At 45.8% G+C, this 19605-nt stretch overlaps 1 protein-coding gene across 2 annotated transcripts in view; it reads right to left on the bottom strand.

Annotated features, from left to right (window-relative positions):
* TTF1 (transcription termination factor 1) overlaps positions 1-19605 on the bottom strand; it is a 154005-nt gene that overhangs the window by 85816 nt on the left and 48584 nt on the right. For both annotated transcript variants that reach the window (XM_063936765.1, XM_063936764.1), the window contains exons 8-9: positions 18696-18826; positions 370-580 (exon numbers count right to left, since the gene is read on the bottom strand). In XM_063936765.1, the coding sequence (XP_063792835.1) occupies positions 370-580; positions 18696-18826 (342 nt within the window). The remainder of the gene's footprint in view (positions 1-369; positions 581-18695; positions 18827-19605) is intronic.

The following is a 19605-nucleotide window of genomic DNA, read 5'->3' as shown; positions in this document are numbered from 1 at the left end:
AGAGACTCAGTCACACACAGATATACAAGAATCACAGCAAAACTCTTTCACGGCAGAGGTTTGTTTCTTCAGCGCTCCATAACCCATGATTGACTTCTACGCTAGAAGGTTCACGCGTGACTAAGAGAGGCTGTTTGGCATGACTGTAGCAAAGATGTATGAGGACATATCTGTAGCTTTAAGCAGAGGAAAAAAAAACAGGCAGTGGCACAGAGGAAATCCCTGAAGACAGTTTGGTGGGCTTTAGATTTTGTGTATGCAGTACTATGCAGTACATTCTCACATCCAGTAGGGGTGCTATAGTCTGCAAATAAAAACAATCACAAAGCAACAATAGAAAAATCCACAGATACCTAAAAGTAGAATTACCATTTTCTTTTACAGTGCGTCCAATTTCTTGTTTTCACCTTCTCCTCTATACTGACCCATGGGATACCTTTGCATATCTTATGTTTAGTAACAGCAGTCACTTCCTGATTTTTGCCCTCTGCCGTCTTCTGACCAGAGTTTAAAACAAACTCTTTCACAGCGGAGATTAAGAGGTTTGTTTCTTCACTGCTCCACAATCCGTGGTTGACTTCTACAAAAGGAGGAGGAACAGTTTTACTAAACTACTGGATTCCCCACATTTAGAATATAATCGTTACGGTAGACTTACCGTTGATAACGCTATTTCTCCTAAGTCCACAGGATAACATTGGGCTATGAGGTAGCGACAGCGAATTGGCACCAAACGATCAAAGCTTTCGGCCTCCCAGCATGCAACGGGCCCGTCCATATATCCCCGCCTCCTGGCTAAGGCAAATCAGTTGTTTTTCCAAAGCTCAAGGCAGGAGCATCATAGAGAGCCCTAATCAGGCAAGAAGAACACACATGCACGCCCTTCCATACAAGAAGAATAGGTTAGTTAGTGAGTGAAAGGATCCTCAAACCAGGTGCGTCAGGGTGGAATCCATGTGGATCCTGTGGACTTAGGAGAAATAGCATTATCAACGGTAAGTTTACCATAACGATTATTTCCCCGGCAGGGTCCACAGGTTATCCACACGATAACATTGGGATTTCCCAAACAATTTAGTGATGGAGACGCTCCTGATTGGACAGGAGAATCCTTCGCCCGAATTCAGTATCCTGAGAGGCAAAGGTATCAAAGGCATCATGTCTACTGAATGTATTAATGGAAGACCATGTGGCTGCCTTACATATCTGTTCTGCTGAAGCACCACGTTGTGCTGCCCATGATGGACCTACCTTACAAGTAGAGTGAGCAGAGACATTCGCCGGAACAAGGAGATCAGCTTGAGAATATGCTTCTGAAATTGTCATTCGAAGCCACCTCGCCAGTGTCTGCTTATCAGCAGGCCATCCTCTCTTGTGAAATCTATAGATAACGAAGAGTGTCTGTTTTTCTGATGACACTTCCTTAAGGCACGGACTACGTCCAACGATACATCTCCCACAGAAAGGTCCGACCCTTGGAAGGCCGGGACTACAATTTCTTTGTTAAGGTGGAATTTAGACACCACCTTAGGAAGATACTCAGATTTGGTTCTAAGAACAGCTCTATCTGTATAAAAAATCAGAAAAGGAGGGCGACATAACAAAGCCCCTAAATCTGAAACTCTTCTAGCTGAAGCAATAGCCAATAGAAAGAGATCTTTAGCTGACAACCATTTAAGATCCACTCGTTTAAGTGGTTCAAATGGGGCAACCTGAAGGGCCTTTAGGACTAAACGTAAGCCCCAAGGCACTGTAGGTGGAACAAAAGGAGGTTGAATGTGCAGCATTCCCTGGAAAAAAGTGCGCACATTTCTTTTGGAACCATACAGTCAATGCTGACACTTGCACTCTCAAGGAAGCCATCTGTAGAACTTTGCCCATACCTGCCTGAAGAAATGCTAGGACTCTGGAAACTCTCAGATCACCGCACCATTGAATATAGGCTTGCCATATTCGGTGATAAATGTGAGCTGCGGAAGGTTTCCTTGCTCTGAGCATTGTTTGAATTACCTGTTGTGAGAATCCTCTTGCTTTCAGGATAGAAATCTCAAGAGCCACGCCATCAAAAGACAGTCGATCCAGGTGCTTGTGATAGCAAGGACCCTGAGACAGTAGATTTGGACGTTGAGGGAGTAGGAATGGAGCCTCCACTGACATCCTCTGCAGATCTCTGTACCAATGTCTTCTGGGCCAAGCCGGAGCTATTAGTATCATGGTGCCCTTTCCTGGTCTTACCTTTCGCATTACCCTGGGTAACAGGGCGATAGGTGGAAACACATAGGCTAGACGAAAGTCCCATCTCCCTGACAGGGCATCCACAAAGATCGCTTTGGGATCCTTTGTTCTTGACCCGTATGCAGAAACTTTGTTGTTCAAGAGATCTATCTCCAGTAACCCCCATTTGTCTACCAGAATTTGGAATTCCTCTGGGTGTAAAGCCCATTTGTTTGCATGAATGGCGTGTCGACTGAGAAAATCCGCTTCCCAGTTTAGGACTCCCGGAATGACAAGGCTAGATGATGAAGTTCTGCCCACTTTAACATTCTGGCTGCGAGTTCTGCCCACTTTCATTGCATTCTGGCTGCGAGTTCCTAACTGATGGTTGAGGTACGCTACTGCCGTTGCATTGTCCGAACGGATTTGGGGCTTATGTCAGATCTGATCGGTACTGTGCGTTTTAGCACAGCAGCCGATCAGGTCTAAACTGCGCATGCGCCGGCACCGCAGTGGATAGCTGACTGCTGTCTTAGGCCTGCGATCGCCTAATTGACAGGCAGAGGCGGTCACTGGGCGGGCCAGCAGCGTTTGGCCGCCATTTAGGGGGCGCGGTCCAGGCAACGCAGGCATGCCCGGACTGTGCGGGTGGGCCGCGGTGGCTGCGTGATGTCACACGCAGCCGCTGCGACCAGCACAGCGACGAGTAGCTCCCTGCTGCGCTGCCATGGAGCTACTCTTCAAGTACAAAAGCATCGCCGCTGTGCGATGCTTTTGTACTTGTGCAACGGGGTCGGGCCTGACATGCATAGCGGACAAGCCCTGTGCTGGGCGTCCCCTCGCATGTCAGTGTGCCTGATTGTAGATGTGCTAAATTTAGCACATATACGATCAGGTCTGAATTAGGCCCTTGGACTGGTTTCCCCTGAAGGATGTCCTTTGCTTGAATAAGTGGCACATATATGGCCCGAAGTTCCAATATATTTATTGGCAGGCAACTTTCTTCCTTGGTCCACTGCCCCTGGAAGCAACTCTTTCCTGACACCGCTCCCCAGCCCTGAAGACTTTGCCCAATTTATGAGCCAACCATGCCTCTGTAAACAAGCTATTGTCTGTGGCAGATGACACTGAAGCAATTTCTGAGGATTAATAAGTCGTTGAGGTATTGAAAAATCCTTATCCCCTGCTAATGGAGATAAGATGCCATTACCGACTTCCAGTGGGCGGACCAAGAGACAGGCCCCATTTTACAGAGCTCTCCGTTACCCAGCTCAGAAAAATCCATATAAAACGGGGACTGGTGCCTGGGGACGCTTGCCGGGCACCGGAGATAGTGGTGGTAAAGAGGCTGCCGTCCCCGGCTCCCCACCGCCCTACACTCACCGGAGCCGCAGCGTTTGAGAAGACGCTACTCAGCGGGCGCCACCTTCCCGTGCCCGCTCTCCCCCCCCCCCTGCCGTGGCCCTTCACCCTCCGAGCGGTGTGCGGGAGACGAGCAGCGAGCGGTTATACTCGCGTCTCTGACCCGCTGCTCTCTCCCCCCGTGTGCAGCCGCAGTACTTGACTGAGGAGAGACCTCCTGGTGGCCGCGTCTCCCGGCGCCCGTCCCCCCTCCCCTGCACTGATACAGCCGTGTCTGGCAGACGTGCTGCGGCTTTGACCAGCCGCTCTCTCCCCCTATGTGCAGTTGCCAGAGCTGAGGTGCTTGAAGTCGAAACATCTCCCTGAGCCAGTACTTCCCCCCCACCCCCCCACCCCCTGCACTGACACCGCTGTGTCTGGTAGACATCACCTTTTTGGAGGGCTAACAGTATATTGGAGGTGAGTGGCTGGGTTAATTACCATCCCTGGCGTTGCACCATCTCCTCTTCTCCATTATTGCCTGCTTCACTCCCACCATCTGAGAATATTGTCTGCCACAGACATCATCCTGTTATTCCCCCCTGCATTTAATCCCACTGCCTCCTCCTGGTGTGCCAAGCTGCTCTGTACCCCCCTGAATCAGCAGACACCCTAAAGGGCAGGAACTCGTCTGGTGTTTCACAATTTGGAGTGTCGTCCTGCTGATTCTTCCACCCTCCCACGGGGCTGCTGTGACAGGAGTCGTGTTGCTGGCTTGTATTTTCTCTACATATTTCTACACAGAATTGGTGCCGTTTTATATTTCCTAATTATGGATAAATTTGTTGCTAAACCTCAGAGAGGCGGCAGGGGCGGCACGAATACCAAAGCTCGGGAAACAAGAGCCAACGCCATGCCGACACAGAGCCCACCATCCTCTCCGCCCGGTGATGACATGTTGCAAGGTGTATCTGATCCCACTGCTTACAGCACAGCATCTATAGCTAAAGCCTAAGAGATATCTGATTTGCTGTCCCCTCTCCTGGATAAAAAGCTTGCTGGCCTACAGCGGCTATTGAATCTACCGTCACTCAACTTAAAGAACATAGTGCTCGCTTCAATGAAGCTGAACAACGAGTTTCTAATGTAGAGGATGAACTGATTACCGCGAAAGCCACTATCGCTTCCCTGGAAGCATCCTTAATTGCGATACATGATAAGCTAGAAGATCTCGAAAATAGAAATCGTTGGCATAACCTTCGCCTGATAGGTCTACCTGAATTGGTCAAGCAAAAAGACCTGATGGAGTTGGTGTCAGTGTGGCTTCCTACAGAATTGGGCTGTTTACCAAAATCGGGCGCCATGCTCATAGAGAGAGTTCATCGCATAGGTCCGGACCGACAAAATGATCGTCGCAGACCCAGACCAGTTATTTTCACGTTTTTGAACTACGTCGATAAAGTATGTGTGCTGGATGCCTATAGAAAATCTCACGATCTGGAATATCATGGTGATAGACTTCTATTGTTTCAGGATTTCTCCAACCAAGTTGCGATGAAAAGAAAGGAATTTGCACCTGTTTGTAAGTCCCTCTTCGATGCTGGTATTCGTTTTGCACTCCTATAGCCGGCTAAGCTGAGGGTGCAACTGGATGGAAAAAATAATTTCTTCGAGTCTGTACAACCCGTGAAGTTTTTTCTTGCTTCACTTTCTACACGCCCACATGTGCTGTCTGATGACACAGACTAAAACCAGGACTGGTTCGCAAGTATAACTTCTTTTCCGTGAATTGTAATGTCATTATGGTTAGGTTTGTTGTTTATCTTTTCCTTACCGTGTATGACAAAGATATCACCAATACTGTGCCATAAGCGCAAGTTACTATGGTCATATCGGTTCTTTTGGACCACTTGTTTTTATCGCCTGTCTGGCGATTGTTCTATTTTCTGTTCCTGGTTCCCTCCCCTCCCTTATCGTTTCAATAGTTACTAATGTTCCTGTTGGGCCCCTGTGGCCTATAGTTGGGGTTCAAAAGTTTAAGAAATTACCTAGAACTGTGGCATGTAATTTTTGTTGTACATTGATTTTGTTATCTGTGTTATGCAGGAGACATTTCTTGGTGACACCCCTGCTGGCTGGGACAAGGGGGATCACCTACACGTTATTTAACTTTTTTTCATTCTTTCCAAGGCTAGGTATTGGTTAATATGACACATACACAGACTTCATTACTCGTGAAACGGGAGCATATAAAATTCTTGACTTGGAATGTAGGGGGCCTTAACACACCACTTAAACGGAAAAAAGTGCTGCAACATCTGAAGCGGCTTAAACCAGATGTGGCGGTGTTACAGGAAACACATTGATGAGATGGGGACCCTAATACTTTGAGAGATATGTGGTTTTCCGAATATATCTCAGCTTCTTATACTACCAAGCAACGAGGGGTGGTTCTCATTATTAATAAATCTTTACAACATACGGTTTTAGATAAATTAAGTGACCCAGAGGGGCGTTATCTCTTCGTGAAGCTGCGTCTGGAGGGTGAAATTTATATCATAGCAACGTTGTATGCCCCAACTGGTCCTAACAATACCTTTTCTACTGATATTTATGTTAAACTGTAGGATTGGGCTACGGGACACGTAATCCTAGGCGGAGATTTCAACACCACTCTTAATCAGTCCTTGGATAAATCCACTAATGCCACCCGCTATACACCTTCAACTGCACTAGCTTTACTGATAGATTCCCTAAATCTTACAGACCCGTGGAGGTTTCAAAATCCGGTGGGTAGGGAATACACTTTCTACTCGCATCCACACCATACCTCTTCTAGGATTGACCTATGGCTCATCCCCACTTCTGTTAGTTCGAGTCCGTCGCTCCAGAATTGAAAATATTGCTGTATCGGATCATGCCCCGACATGCTTTACTCTGTCACTCTCCTCTCCAAGATTATCCTCCTTTAATTGGAGATTCCCCTCCTACTTATCAGAATCTCCAGATTTTAAGTTGTCCATGGAACAACATTTTTTTAATTATGTTAACGATAACGCCCAACATATAGATGATGTCAATTTGTTCTGGGCGGCTTCTAAACCGGTGATGAGGGGCCATATAATCGCATATGTCGCAGCTAAACGAAATTTTTGAAACAAAGGCTGCAGGACCTTAGTCTAGCAGTCTCCAATTCTTATGCTGCAATGTTGTCTAGTAATACTCCAGACACTCGTCAACTGTATATTGACACAAAGGCGATGTATGACTCCTTATGCACCGAAAAGGCGCAATACTCACTGGATTATAAAAAAATTGTTATTTCAGATGGGGCAATAAAGCCGGCAAATTACTAGCATCTGTGATAAGAAGCCAGCGACAACCAACACACATACCAAAAATAGTCACGGACGCGGCCCTTTGTTGTCTGCACCTGAAATTGCTGCATCATTTCTAGATTACTATACACGCTTATATACAGCCCCTACTGACAATCCTTTGTTGGGTACGGACTGTATTAGGAAGCTGGAGCCCCGTCCTTGACAGATGATGAGGGTAAGGCACATGTAAGCACTATTTCAGAACAGGAACTTCGATCGGCCATTGGTCGATTGTCCAAGGGTAAAGCCCCGGGCCCTGATGGCCTTAATGCTGATTATTATAAATTGTTGTCCCCGCAGTTATTACCATTCTTACAAAATCTGTTCAACTCAATCCTCTCAGGAGGGTAGCTCCCAAATGATTTCACATAAACCAGAATAATTTTATTGCCCAAACCGGATAAAGACCCCACACTGGTCATGTCTTATCGCCCCATATCTCTCTTAAATCAAGAACTTAAGATCTTAACATCTATAATAGCTCAAAAATTACAAGCTATATTTCCAATCTTACTACATCCCTCCCAAAATGGCTTTGTCAAAGGCCGCTCATCAGTACATAATATTCGACAGGTGGTGGCCGCATTAACCCGATCTTTAAATGGTTCGGGATGTAATTCTTTATTGGTTAGTTGTGACGCGGACAAAGCCTTTGATAAGGTGTCCTGGGCGCATCTGCTCCGAGTGTTGCATCTCCAAAATTTTGGGGTGGGATTCATTAGTTTATGCCGTAAATTATATGCCTCTCCTACCACTTTTCTGACTGTTAATGGCTTGAATACTTCAAACTTTCTTCTGTCCCGTGGCACCAGACAGGGTTGCGCACTATCCCCTCTGTTTAATTTAGCGTTAGATCCCTTGATTAGATTGTTTCACTTACACACTCCCTGGCGTGGGAATGAGGTGGGCCGACAAACATCGAAAGTCTCAGCCTATGCAGATGATCTTCTCCTATACTTTACGAACCCCCAGGAGGCATTCCCAGGCTTCCTACATATATTGGATAACTTTGAGCAGATTTCAGGATTTATAATTAATAAGATGCCATTACCACCATAATTTTGGTGAATACTCTGGGGGCTGTGGCCAGTCCAAATGGTAGGGCCTGAAACCGAAAATGATGCTGGAGGATAGCAAACCTGAGATAGCGCTGATGGGACAGTGCTATAGGAACATGTAGGTAAGCATCCTGGATATCCTTGTCCTCATTGCGCAGGAGGAACTGGAATTATCACTCCTGACTGAAGCAACTTCTGAACTGCATCTTGCAAAGCCCTTGCCTTTGTTTCCACTGAAGACGGGCTGGTACAAAAAAACCTTTGAGGAGGCTGTTTCCTGAAAGCAAACGCATAACCGTGAGATACCGCTTCTTGCACCCAGGCATCTGTGGTAGATTGCTGCCAGATCTGTGCAAACTGAAGAAGTCAGCCTCCCACCCTCGGGTCCCCCAGGTGGAGGCCCGCACCATCAGGCTGATGGCTTATCTTCTGATTTGGAAGCCTGTCCTCTGGTATCCCAATGCTTTTTAGTCTTACCAGACTTGTCAGATTAAGACTGTTTGCCATAACCTTTTCCTTTTGCTTTTCTACGAGTCCGAAAGGGCCAAAAATCTGGAAATCTAGACTTGGATTTGTGTGTGGAAGGAAACTTCCCTTTCTTGGAATCTGCTTTTGACTCAAAAATACTGTTTAATTATTTACCAAAAAGAATATCTCCAGTAAAAGGCAAAGACTCCAGAACCTTCTTGGAGTCGGAGTCAGCTTTCCATGTATATAGCCAAACCGCTTTGCGAGCTGCTATTTGCTGAGGCTGATGCCTGAGAGGATATTGTACCCATATCCAAAGCTGCTTCTTCCATAAAAATAGCTTCCTGTTTGATATATGCAATATGGGATTTTTGCTCTCTAGATGCCATTGAAAGACCATCCTCCAATGCATCAGCCCAGGCTGCCACTGCTTTTGCCATCCAGGCTGAAGCCATGGCTGGTCTTATGATTGCCCCAGACAAAGAGAAAATGTTTTTTTTTAGAAAACCATCTATTTTCCTATCCGTGACATTATTTAATGATGTTGAAGGCAGAGGTAATGTAGATTTTCGCACCAATGCGTATCTACTTTGGGAGCCACCTCCCTTTTTAAACAGTCCCCAGCCGAAAAAGGATAATGGGAATTCCATGTCTTTGGAATCCTAAACTTCTTACTGGGAGTATCTTGCATAATTTCCGTCAGCTGATCTGACCCAGGAAACTCAGTCCTAACTGTCTTGAGACGTTTAAACACAGGTGCCTTAGATTTTAACAAAGGCTCTGCTGCCTCCTCTAAGGATAGAATGGCTTTCATAGCACTAATTAGCTCAGGTATGTCCACTGAGCTGAGGCCTTCCTCCTCATCTCTGTATGCAGACCCAGAGTGCGAGGAGTCCTCATCCTCCGACGAGTCCTCACCTGAAACATGTGTAGACTGTGAAGATGTTGTTTCATGTCTATGTGATTTACTTACCACCGGCCTTTCAGCCTGCTTTTGTTGAGAGGCTTTTGTTGCCAATTCCTGTGCTGGATGTGATAAACCCCAGGTGGAATGTTGCATGTAAGGGTTAATAGGGTAACCTATCCATGGTATAGGAGCTGGCATTATCTGTTCAGCTATACTGGATAATGTCTGTGCAAAAGTAGCCCATGGGGGTTCAACCTGAACCTGTGCCTGCCTCGGATTATTTAAGAGGCTTTGGTGAAAGCTAAAACAATTTGCACATAAACCATTTTGAACCAGATCCTGAGAGGTTACCCCAGCTTTACAAAACAAACATGAAATGAGTGTTGGTGCTGCTGTGGAAAGTGTATCCTCCTCACCCTTGCCTCTCTTAGACATGATTAAAAAAAATCACACACCGGTACAGTGTTACTACACAATTTGTGACTGCAATCACTTTAAATTTTGTTAAAGTGACATACAATCCGATCCCTCCCTGCTTTACAGCAGCACTGAGGATCTGAATACACAGAAGACTGACAGAATTATTAGTAAAGTCAGCAATCACACTAGCAATCAGTCACAGGTTATACATTAGTATAATAAGCAATATGAGCACATAATCAACTAAAGATACATTTCAGGTATGTAGGAGAAACATATTACTGCATTACCTTATATAGGAGTTTAAACATATTCAGTCGCACAGCGAAAGAAACAGCAGTAATAGTTTACAGACTCGTATGTATCAGGCACTTATCCAACTATTCGTACTCAAAGTTATATAGAGACTTAGTGCTGTATCACCCGGCTCAGGAGAGTGGGATACAGGGAGACTTCCCCCAGCTTCCAGGATCGATCAATACGTTAGTGAACGCTGAGTGGATAACGATGCTATTCATGTACACAATCGCCCCGTGAACCTACAGTGAACACAGACGCCCAAGTGAACACTGACGCACCAGCCACACAGCCGCCTATTCTGCGACTGGGTCCTTTTAGTTACACAGCGTCTCAGACGGAAGCGGGAACTCAGTTCATGGCGGGAAACTTGGAGGAAATAGGTCATGAACTGGGGGGAGTGGCGACCAGGGGAGCGTCTTACTCCTCACTGCTGACTTCAACCCTAGGTATCGAAGCCTCATATTACCCTTGGAGACTATGATCCCTGAGGCCTAGCGCTGGTGCACCCAAGGTGGCAGCCGCGTCAGCGACTGTTCGGTAGTCTCCATCCCGAAACAGTGCGGCTGTGTCTCACGTTTCCCCTACTAAACGGAACCGATGCCTTACCTTCTTCCCGTGCTCCAGCCACAGCCTGGTAACATCTGCTGGACTTGCTAGTACAGCCTACACAGATGCCTGCCGAAACAGCACTGTACACGTAGGTAAGCATTGTCGCGACCAGGCGGGGAGTTGTTGGAGTGACTCTTTCCAAGGTACGTATAAGACGCTTTTTAGAAAGATCGCTCAAAAAACATAGTAAGACTATAAAATTAAAATAAAAAAGCTTATGGCTGCTAAAAACCAGCAGCCCATTGACCATGGTCCGGCTCCTGCCGAACCAAACAAAAAACTGATTTGCCTGAGCCAGGAGGCGGGGATATAGGGACGGGCCTGGTGCATGCTGGGAGGCCGAAAGCTTTGATCGTTTGGCAACAATCCGCTGTCGCTACCTCGTATACCAATGTTATCCTGTGGATAACATGTGGACCCTGGCGGAGAAATATTCAGTATTCGATTTTTTTTTAAAACATTTTTTAAATGGACATATGACCACCCATCCAGTTGCTAGGCATTTTTTTGAAGCAGGACACAGTATGGCTAATCTACAATATATGATCATTGATCATGTACCTGCCTCTTTAAAAAGGTGGAAATCGTTCACTCAAATTACTTAGATGCGAGTCAGGATGGATTCATAGATTAGGAACGCTTGTGCCATGTGGTTTAAATGATACTTTAGGCCTTCATGCATTCATTTAAATTCTATCAAGGATAGTTGTATTCTTTTGTGCTGTATATATATATGGGTAGTAACCTGCTGTGTTGTTCAGTTTACCTTGTGCTTTATTTATTTCACTTTGTTTTTATTAGCGCCGGTTACCAGGGCTACGGACCGGGTGTTATGACGTCATTGGTGGGCGCCATGCTTCCGGGTTCCGGACGCCGTTGGCGGCGTGTGTCACTTGGTGGGGATATAAGGTGAGTCTGGTTTACGGTTTGTTATATGCCTGATGATGATGTGAAAATAAAATACATTGAAACGTTGCTGCTACATATGCCTGCATTATCGTGAGTTTATTATTCCGGGTGCCGCTTGTGAATTGATGCTGTATTTTGAACTCCTGGCAGGGGAGGATCTGAAGCTGGCACCGGTACCTTTACTGGAGAAAGGTGTGCTGCCCGAATATCTTGCTATATATAGATATATATATATATATATATTAATTTTTAATTATTTTTTCCCTCCGGCAGGGTCCACAGGTCATCCACAGGATAACAATGGGATATGATGAAGCGACAGTGGATTTGCACCAATCGGTCAAAGCTTTTCGCCCTCCCAGCATGCAACGGGCCCGTCCATATATCCCCGCCTCCCGGCGCAGGCAAATCAGTTTTTTGTTTGGTGCGGCAGGAGCCGGACCATGGTCAGAGGGCTGCTGGTTTTTAGCAGCCCTAAGCTTTCTTATTTTATTTTTATAGTCTTACTATTTTTTGTTGAATGATCTTTCTAAAAAGCGTCTTATACGTACCTTAAAAAGAGTCACTCCAACAACTCTCCGCCGGGTCACGACAACGCTTACCCACAAGTACAGTGCTGTTTCGGCGGGTGTCTGTGTCGGATATACTAGCAGATCCAGCAGACGTTACCAGGCTGTGGCCGGAGCACGGGGAGAAGGTAAGAACTTAGAAGGGGAATATGGACACAGCCGCACTGTTTTGGGAGGAGACTACCAAGCTGACGCGGCTGCCACCTCGGGTGCACCAGATCAAGTCCCTCGAGATCAGAGGCTCGAGGAATAGTATGAGGCCGCGTTCCCTAGGGTTGATGTCAGCAGTGGGGAGTCACACGCTCTCCTGGTCGCCCCTCCCCCCGGTCCATGACCAGTTTCCTCCCAGTCTCCTGCCATGAACTGTTTCCGGCTTCCGTCTCAGATGCTGTACACGAAGGAGACCCAGTCGCAGCATAGGCGGCTGTGTGACTGGTGCGTCTGTGTTCACTGAGCGTCTGTGTTCACTATAGGTTCATGGAGCGTACACTAGTAGCATCTGGATCCACTCAGCATTCACTAACGTATTGATCGGTCCTGGTAGCGAGGTGAGTCTCCCTGTATCCTACTCTACTGAGTACAGGTAACAAATACAGCACTAAGTCTCTATCTACCTTTTTGAGTATGAATAGTTAGATAAGTGACCAATTGCATATGAGTCTGTATACTATTACTGTTTGTTTCTTTTGCAATGCATCTGAATATGGTAGATCTGTTTTAACATGATTCAGTAATATGTTCTCCTACATACTTGAAATGTAGTTGTAGCTGATGATGTGCTCATATTGCTTATTATACTAATGTATAAAATGTGACTGACTGCTAGTGTGATTGCTGACTTTACTAGATATTCTGTCACTTTTGTTCTATTCCGATCCTCAATGCTGGTGCTTGGGTAGGGTCGGATTGCATGTTACTTTAAAAAGCTTAAAGGTTGATTATTTATCATGTATAAGAGCGGCAAAGGTGAGAAAGATACACTCACAGTAACACCAACACTCATATCATGTTTGTCTTTCAAAGCTGTGTTAACCTCTCAGGATCTGGGTCAGGATGGTTTGTGTGCAAATTGTTTGAGCTTTCACCGGGGGTTCTTGAAAAATACAAGGATTCAGGTACAGGTTGATCCACCTTGAGCTATGTTTGCACAGACTTTATCCAGTATAGCTGAACGGGTAATTCCTCCAAATCCTGTACCAGGGTTAGGTTACACAATTAACCCTTACATGCAGCTTCCCACATGTGATTTATCATTTCCAGCAACAGCTCTCAAAAGAAACAGGCTGATAAGCCAGTGGTAAGTAAATCTTCATTCTCACAGGCTACACATGATTCAGATGAGGATTCACTGGATGACAGCTCAATTAACTCTACTTCGGCATACGAAGAGGAGGAAGGTTTCAACTCAGTGGATATAGCAGAGTTAATTAAAGCAATGAAAGCCATTCTATCCTTAGAGGATTCAGCAGAGCCTGTGTTACAAACCAAGGCACCTGTGTTTAAACATTCCAAAACAGTTAAGATTGAGTTTCCTGGGTCAGATCAGCTGACAAAAATTATGGAAAAGGCTTGGGCTACGCCCAATAAGAAGTTTAGAATTCCTAAGAAATGGAATTCCAATTATCCTCTTCCAACTGGGGATTGTTTAAAAAGGGAAGTAGCTCCTAAAGTAGATACACACGCGATTCGATTAGTGCGGAAATCTACATTACCTTTGCCTTCAATATCATTAAATGATGTCACGATAGGAGAGTGGATGGTTTTCTAAAAAAAACATTTTTTCCCTGTCTGGGGCAGTCATAAGGCCAGCCATGGCTTCAGCTTGGATGGCAAATGCAGTGGCTGCCTGGGCTGATGCATTGGAGGGGGATTTTTCAATAGCATCTAGAGAGCAAAAATCCCATATAGCACATATAATACAGGCTGCAATGTTCTTGGAAGAAGCAGCATTGGAAATGGGTACTATTTCCTCCAGGGCATCAGCTTCAACAATAGCTGCTCGCAGAGCAGTTTGGCTATGTACGTGGAAAGCTGATTCAGAATCTAAGAAGGTTTTGGAATCTTTGCCTTTTTCTGGAGCTATTCTTTTTGGTAAAGAATTGACAGATATTTTGGAGTCAGAAGCAGACTCCTAGAAGGTAAAGTGCCTTCCACATACAAGTTCAAACCTAAAGTTCCGGCTTTTCGGCCCTTTCGGTCTCAAGGAAAAGCTAAAAGGAAAAAGTGATGGCAGACAGTCCCAATACAACAAGTCTTGTAAGACTAAAAAGCAGAGGGCCGGCTTCCAAATCAGAAGATAAGCCATCAGCCTGATGGTGCGGGCCTCCACCTGGGGGGGATCCCCAGGTGGGGGGCCGACTTCTTCAGAATGCACAGATCTGGCAGCAGTCTACAACAGATGCCTGGGTGCAGGAAGTGGTATCTCTAGGTTATGCTTTTTGCATTCAAGAAGTACCCTCCTCGAAGGTTTTTTTGTACCAGCCCGTCTCGGGTAGAGACGAAGGCCAGGGCTTTGCAACAGGCAGTTCAGAAATTGCTTCAGTCAGGAGTGGTCATTCCAGTTCCTCATGCACAACGAGGACAGGGTTTTTACTCCATTTCAGAAGCCAAATGGGTAATTTCAGCCCATTCTCAATCTCAAATTGCTGAACAAATACATTTGGGTACCTCGGTTCCACATGGAGACTTTACGTTCTATCATTTTGGCCATGGAGCCAGGGGATTATATGGTGTCCCTGGATATACAGGATGCTTACCTACATGTTCCTATAGCACTGTCCCATCAGTGTTATCTCAGGTTCGCTATCCTCCAACAGCATTTTCAGTTCCAGGCCCTACCCTTTGGGTTAGCCACAGCACCCAGAGTATTTACCAAGATTATGGTGGTAATGGCAGTTTATCTCTGCCAGCAGGGGATACGAATTTTTTTATACCTCCACGATCCTTTAATCCTGGCACAGTCGCAGTAAATGCTCCTATGTCATCTGCAACAGACAATAACGTGTCTGCAGAGGCACGGGTGGCTCATCAATTAGGCAAAATCGTCTCTAGTCCCGTCACAGCGGATGACTCACTTGGGGGCTGTACTGGATTCAGATTTGCAGAGAATAATTTAACCTCTGAACAAGATATCCAAGGTTCAGTCAAGGATTCAGGACTTGCTACACAGTCAAATGGTATCCATTCAGGTAGCAATGCGGGTGATGGGTTTGATGGCGTCAACATTCGACATGGTGGAGTAGGCACAATTCCACGCGAGGCCTCTGCGGCGTCTGATTCTTGCCAAATGGAATGGGTTGCGTCAGACGATAAAAACACAGACTATGGTACTTACGATAGAAGTAAGAAGGTCATTAGCCTGGTGGCTATAGACACCCCATCTGGACAAGGGTAGACCCTTTTGGATATCAGATTGGGAAATTCTGACAACAGATGCCAGTCTCCAGGGCTGGGGAGCTGTGTCAGGAAGGTTGTGTTTGCAGGGGCAATGGACCAAGGAAGAAAGTTGCCTGCCAATAAATGCATTGGAACTTCGGGCCATATACATGGCACTGGTTCAAGTAAAATACATTCTTTGGGGAAAACCAGTCCAGATCCGCTCGGACAATGTGACGGCAGTAGCGTACCTCAACCATCAGGGAGGAACTCGCAGCCGAAAAGCGATGGAGGAGGTAAGTCGCATACTAAAGTGGGCAGAACTTCATCATCCAGCCTCGTCCGCAGTGTTCGTTCCGGGAGTCCTAAACTGGAAAGTGGACTTTCTCAGTCGACACGCCATTCAGACAAGCGAATGGGCTCTACACCCGGAGGTCTTCCAGATTCTAGTAAACAAGTAGGGGTTGCCAGAGATAGATCTCATGGCGTCCCGTCTGAACAACAAATTGCTTGCATATGGGTCAAGAACATAGGATCCCAGAGTGATCTTTGTGGATGCCCTGTCAGTGAGATGGGACTTTCATCTGGCTTATGTGTTTCCTCCCATCACCCTATTACCCAGGGTGGTGAGAAAGATAAAGCAAGGAAAGGGTGCCGTGATACTAATAGCTCCGGCTTGGCCCAGAAGCCATTGGTACACAGATCTGCAGAGAATGTCAATGGATGTTCCACTTCTGCTCCCTCAATGTCCAGACCTACTGATGCAGGGTCCTTGTTATCACAGGCATCTGGATCGACTGTCTTTGACGGCGTGGCTCTTAGAACCTCTATCCTGAAGTGAAGAGGATTCTCACAACAGGTAATTCAAACAATGCTCAGAGCAAGGAAACCTTCCTCAGCTTGCGTTTATCACCGAATATGGCAAACCTATATTCAATGGTGCAGTGAAAGAAAAATGGACCCTAAATCTTTCAGAGTTTCCAGGGTCTTGGCATTCCTTCAGGCAGGAATGGATAAAGCTTTGAAGGTGGCTTCCTTGAGAGTGCAAGTGCCGGCATTGACTGTATGGCTCCAAAAGAAAATTGCTAACCTACAAGATGTGCGCACTTTTTCCAGGGAATGCTGCACATTCAACCTCCGTTTGTTCCTTCTACAGTGCCTTGGGACTTAAGTTTACTCCTGAAAGTCCTTCAAGTTGCTCCATTTGAACTACTTAATAAAGTGGATCTTAAATGGTTGACAGCTAAAGTTCTCTTTCTACTGGCTATGGCATCAGCTAGAAGAGTTTCAGATTTAGGGTCATTGTCATGTCGTTTCCCATTTCTGATTTTTTTATCCAGATAAAGCAGTTCTCAGAACCAGATCTGGGTATTTTCCTAAGGTGGTGTCTAAGTTCCACCTTAATGAAGAAATTGATGTCCGGCTTTTCAGGTATCTGGCCTTTCTGCGGGAGATGCATCATTTGACGTGGTCCGTGCCTTAAGGATCTATGTGGATCATACCAGTGCCATCAGAAAGACAGATTCTCTCTTCATTCTCTATGTATTTCACAAGAGAGGATGGCATGCTGAGGCAGACACTGGTAAGATGGCTTCAGATGACGATTTTAGAAGCATATTCTCAAGCTGTTCTCACTCTGTTCCGGCTAATGTCTCTGCTCACTCTACTCGTAAGGTAGGTCCATCATGGGCAGCACAACGTGGTGCTTCAGCAGAACAGATATGTAAGGCAGCCACATGGTCTTCCATTAACACATTCATTAGACATTATGCCATGGATCCCTTTGCCTCTCACGACGCTGAATTCAGGCGAAGGATTCTCCTATCCAATCAGGAGCGTCCCCACCACTAAATTGCTTTGGGAAATCCCACTGTTATCCTTTGGATAACCTGTGGACCCTGCCGGAGAAATATACGTTATGGTAAGAACTTACCGTTGACAGTATCCACAGGGATCCCACCCACTAACTTCTTCCTTCTTGTACGGAAGGGTGTGCATGTGTGTTCTTCTCGCCTGATTAGGGCTTGCTATGATGCTCCTGCCTTGAGCTTTGGAATACAACTGATTTGCCTGAATCGGGAGGCGGGGATATATGGACGGGCACGTTGCATGCTGGGAGGCCGAAAAGCTGATCGATTTTTGCAAATAGATTGGTATTGATATTACTGCACACAGAATCCGTCAGCGGCATCCCGATGTTCAAAATCCCAAAGGATTTTCGTTAAGTATTTTAACCCTAATACTGAGTACACACTATACAATTATCTGTCAGACCATCTGTCCAATCTGAGTGGTTGGAGTGAATATCTGGTAATGTATGGGAGCAAATTACAATCATCTATTTGCTTCCAAACACTGGAAATCAGACAAAAACGGTCTTTCAGACAAATTGGTTAAATACATTTTAACCAATATGTCTGAATGACCTGTTTTGTCCAGTTTCTGAAATTTGGGAGCAAATAGTCAATTAACATTTGCTCCCATACAGTACTAGATTTTCGTTCCAACCAGTCAGATTGGACAGATGGTCTGACAAATAATTGTATAATGTGCTCAACCAGCCCCAAACTACCCCCCCTTCCCCCACCTTTCCTGCAGCCTAACCCTAAACCCAGTACTTAAAGTCCATATTCGGTGCGCCGGGATATTAACTACATCCCATATATACTTCCTGTATGTTTCAGGTTGCCTATATAGGGGTTGGGGCTGGGAGACCGGCGCTTGGGATCCCGGAGGTCAGCATACCGACCCCGGGATCCCTGCAGCAGAATGCCAGCGGGGAGGGGGACGAGCGTAACAAAAACCCTTGCGGGCTCGCTGCGCTCGCCACGCAGCAGGCTTGGTTTCTCACCACAGGTTCTATTCCCCACTCTATGGGTGTCGTGGACATCCACAAGTGGGAATAGAGCCTGTGGATCGGCATTCAGAGTGCTCAGGATCTGACTGCCGGGATCACGAGCACCGGTCACATGACCGCATACCCTCTATAGCTTCTGCCGACTTCAGAGAGCACTGCCTCAAAGACTGGGGTAAAGTATTAAGGTGGAGGAGTGGTTGTAATTACATTCTCACATTCACAGCGTACAGCTGTCAGACATTTCTCTCTCGCCATGGCAGAAATGGCCTATGAAAGAACACCACTTACTCCGCCTGAGTTGAGAAGCCTTTAACTGAGCTGAAATATTATTTCGACCAACTAGAGCCCCAACAATGGTCCATTTGTTTCCATGAAGATTCCAGCTTTCCTTCAACTTTTTCACCTCTTCATCTGTGAATCTGAAAAAAAAAAACTACAGTAAGCAAATGTAGGCTAAGCAAACTAAAAAGCGGAATCATTTAAACAAAATATGAAATATGTAAATAAATACACATACACTGATGAATAGTAATATTAACTGGCTAAATATAGCAAAGACATTGGCAAAATACAGATAATGGGACTATTGTACTTACATCAAATCCTTTTCTCACAGTCCATTGGGGGACAGTGGAAACATTAAGGAGTATAGAGTGCGGTGCAGGGGGCCTGGGAAGAAATCTCCACCTCTATACAGTATATCCCATAGGCTACTTGGGAACTTCAGTTTAGTCTAACAAAGCCCCAACAGACACTCCTCAGATACAAGACGGGAGGGAGATGGAAAAATTAACATTCTGTAATGGGAACAATCTGAACAAGGATAACCGTAAAAGGAAGCAGGAACAAAAGCACAAACAGTGGGATAGGAGGTAATGATTTAAAGTAGAAAAATCCTATTTTCTCAGGGATCTATTGGGAGATAATGGAAACACCAAAGGTGTCTCAAAGGGAGGGTATGCTCAGAAATTGTAGGTGCAGCACGTTACAACCAGAGCTGGTGTCTTTGGACACAAAAGTATTAAACCTGTACAAATTGGTAAAGGTGTACACCAAAGGCCAGGTGACCAGAGGTGCCATGCCGCGTTGCCTTAGGGGCTCCCACCTAGCTGGTGGAATGCGCTTTTACAGGTTCAGGAATGGGCAGACCAGCCCCCAAGGTAAGCATAGCATTCAGAGATTACAGAAATTATCCACT

The sequence above is a fragment of the Pseudophryne corroboree genome, chromosome 8 (genome assembly GCF_028390025.1).
Source record: "Pseudophryne corroboree isolate aPseCor3 chromosome 8, aPseCor3.hap2, whole genome shotgun sequence".
Classification (NCBI taxonomy): Eukaryota; Metazoa; Chordata; class Amphibia; order Anura; family Myobatrachidae; genus Pseudophryne; species Pseudophryne corroboree.
The sequence above is the reverse complement of the archived record's forward strand: the minus strand, read 5'-3'. Positions and strand labels throughout refer to the sequence as shown.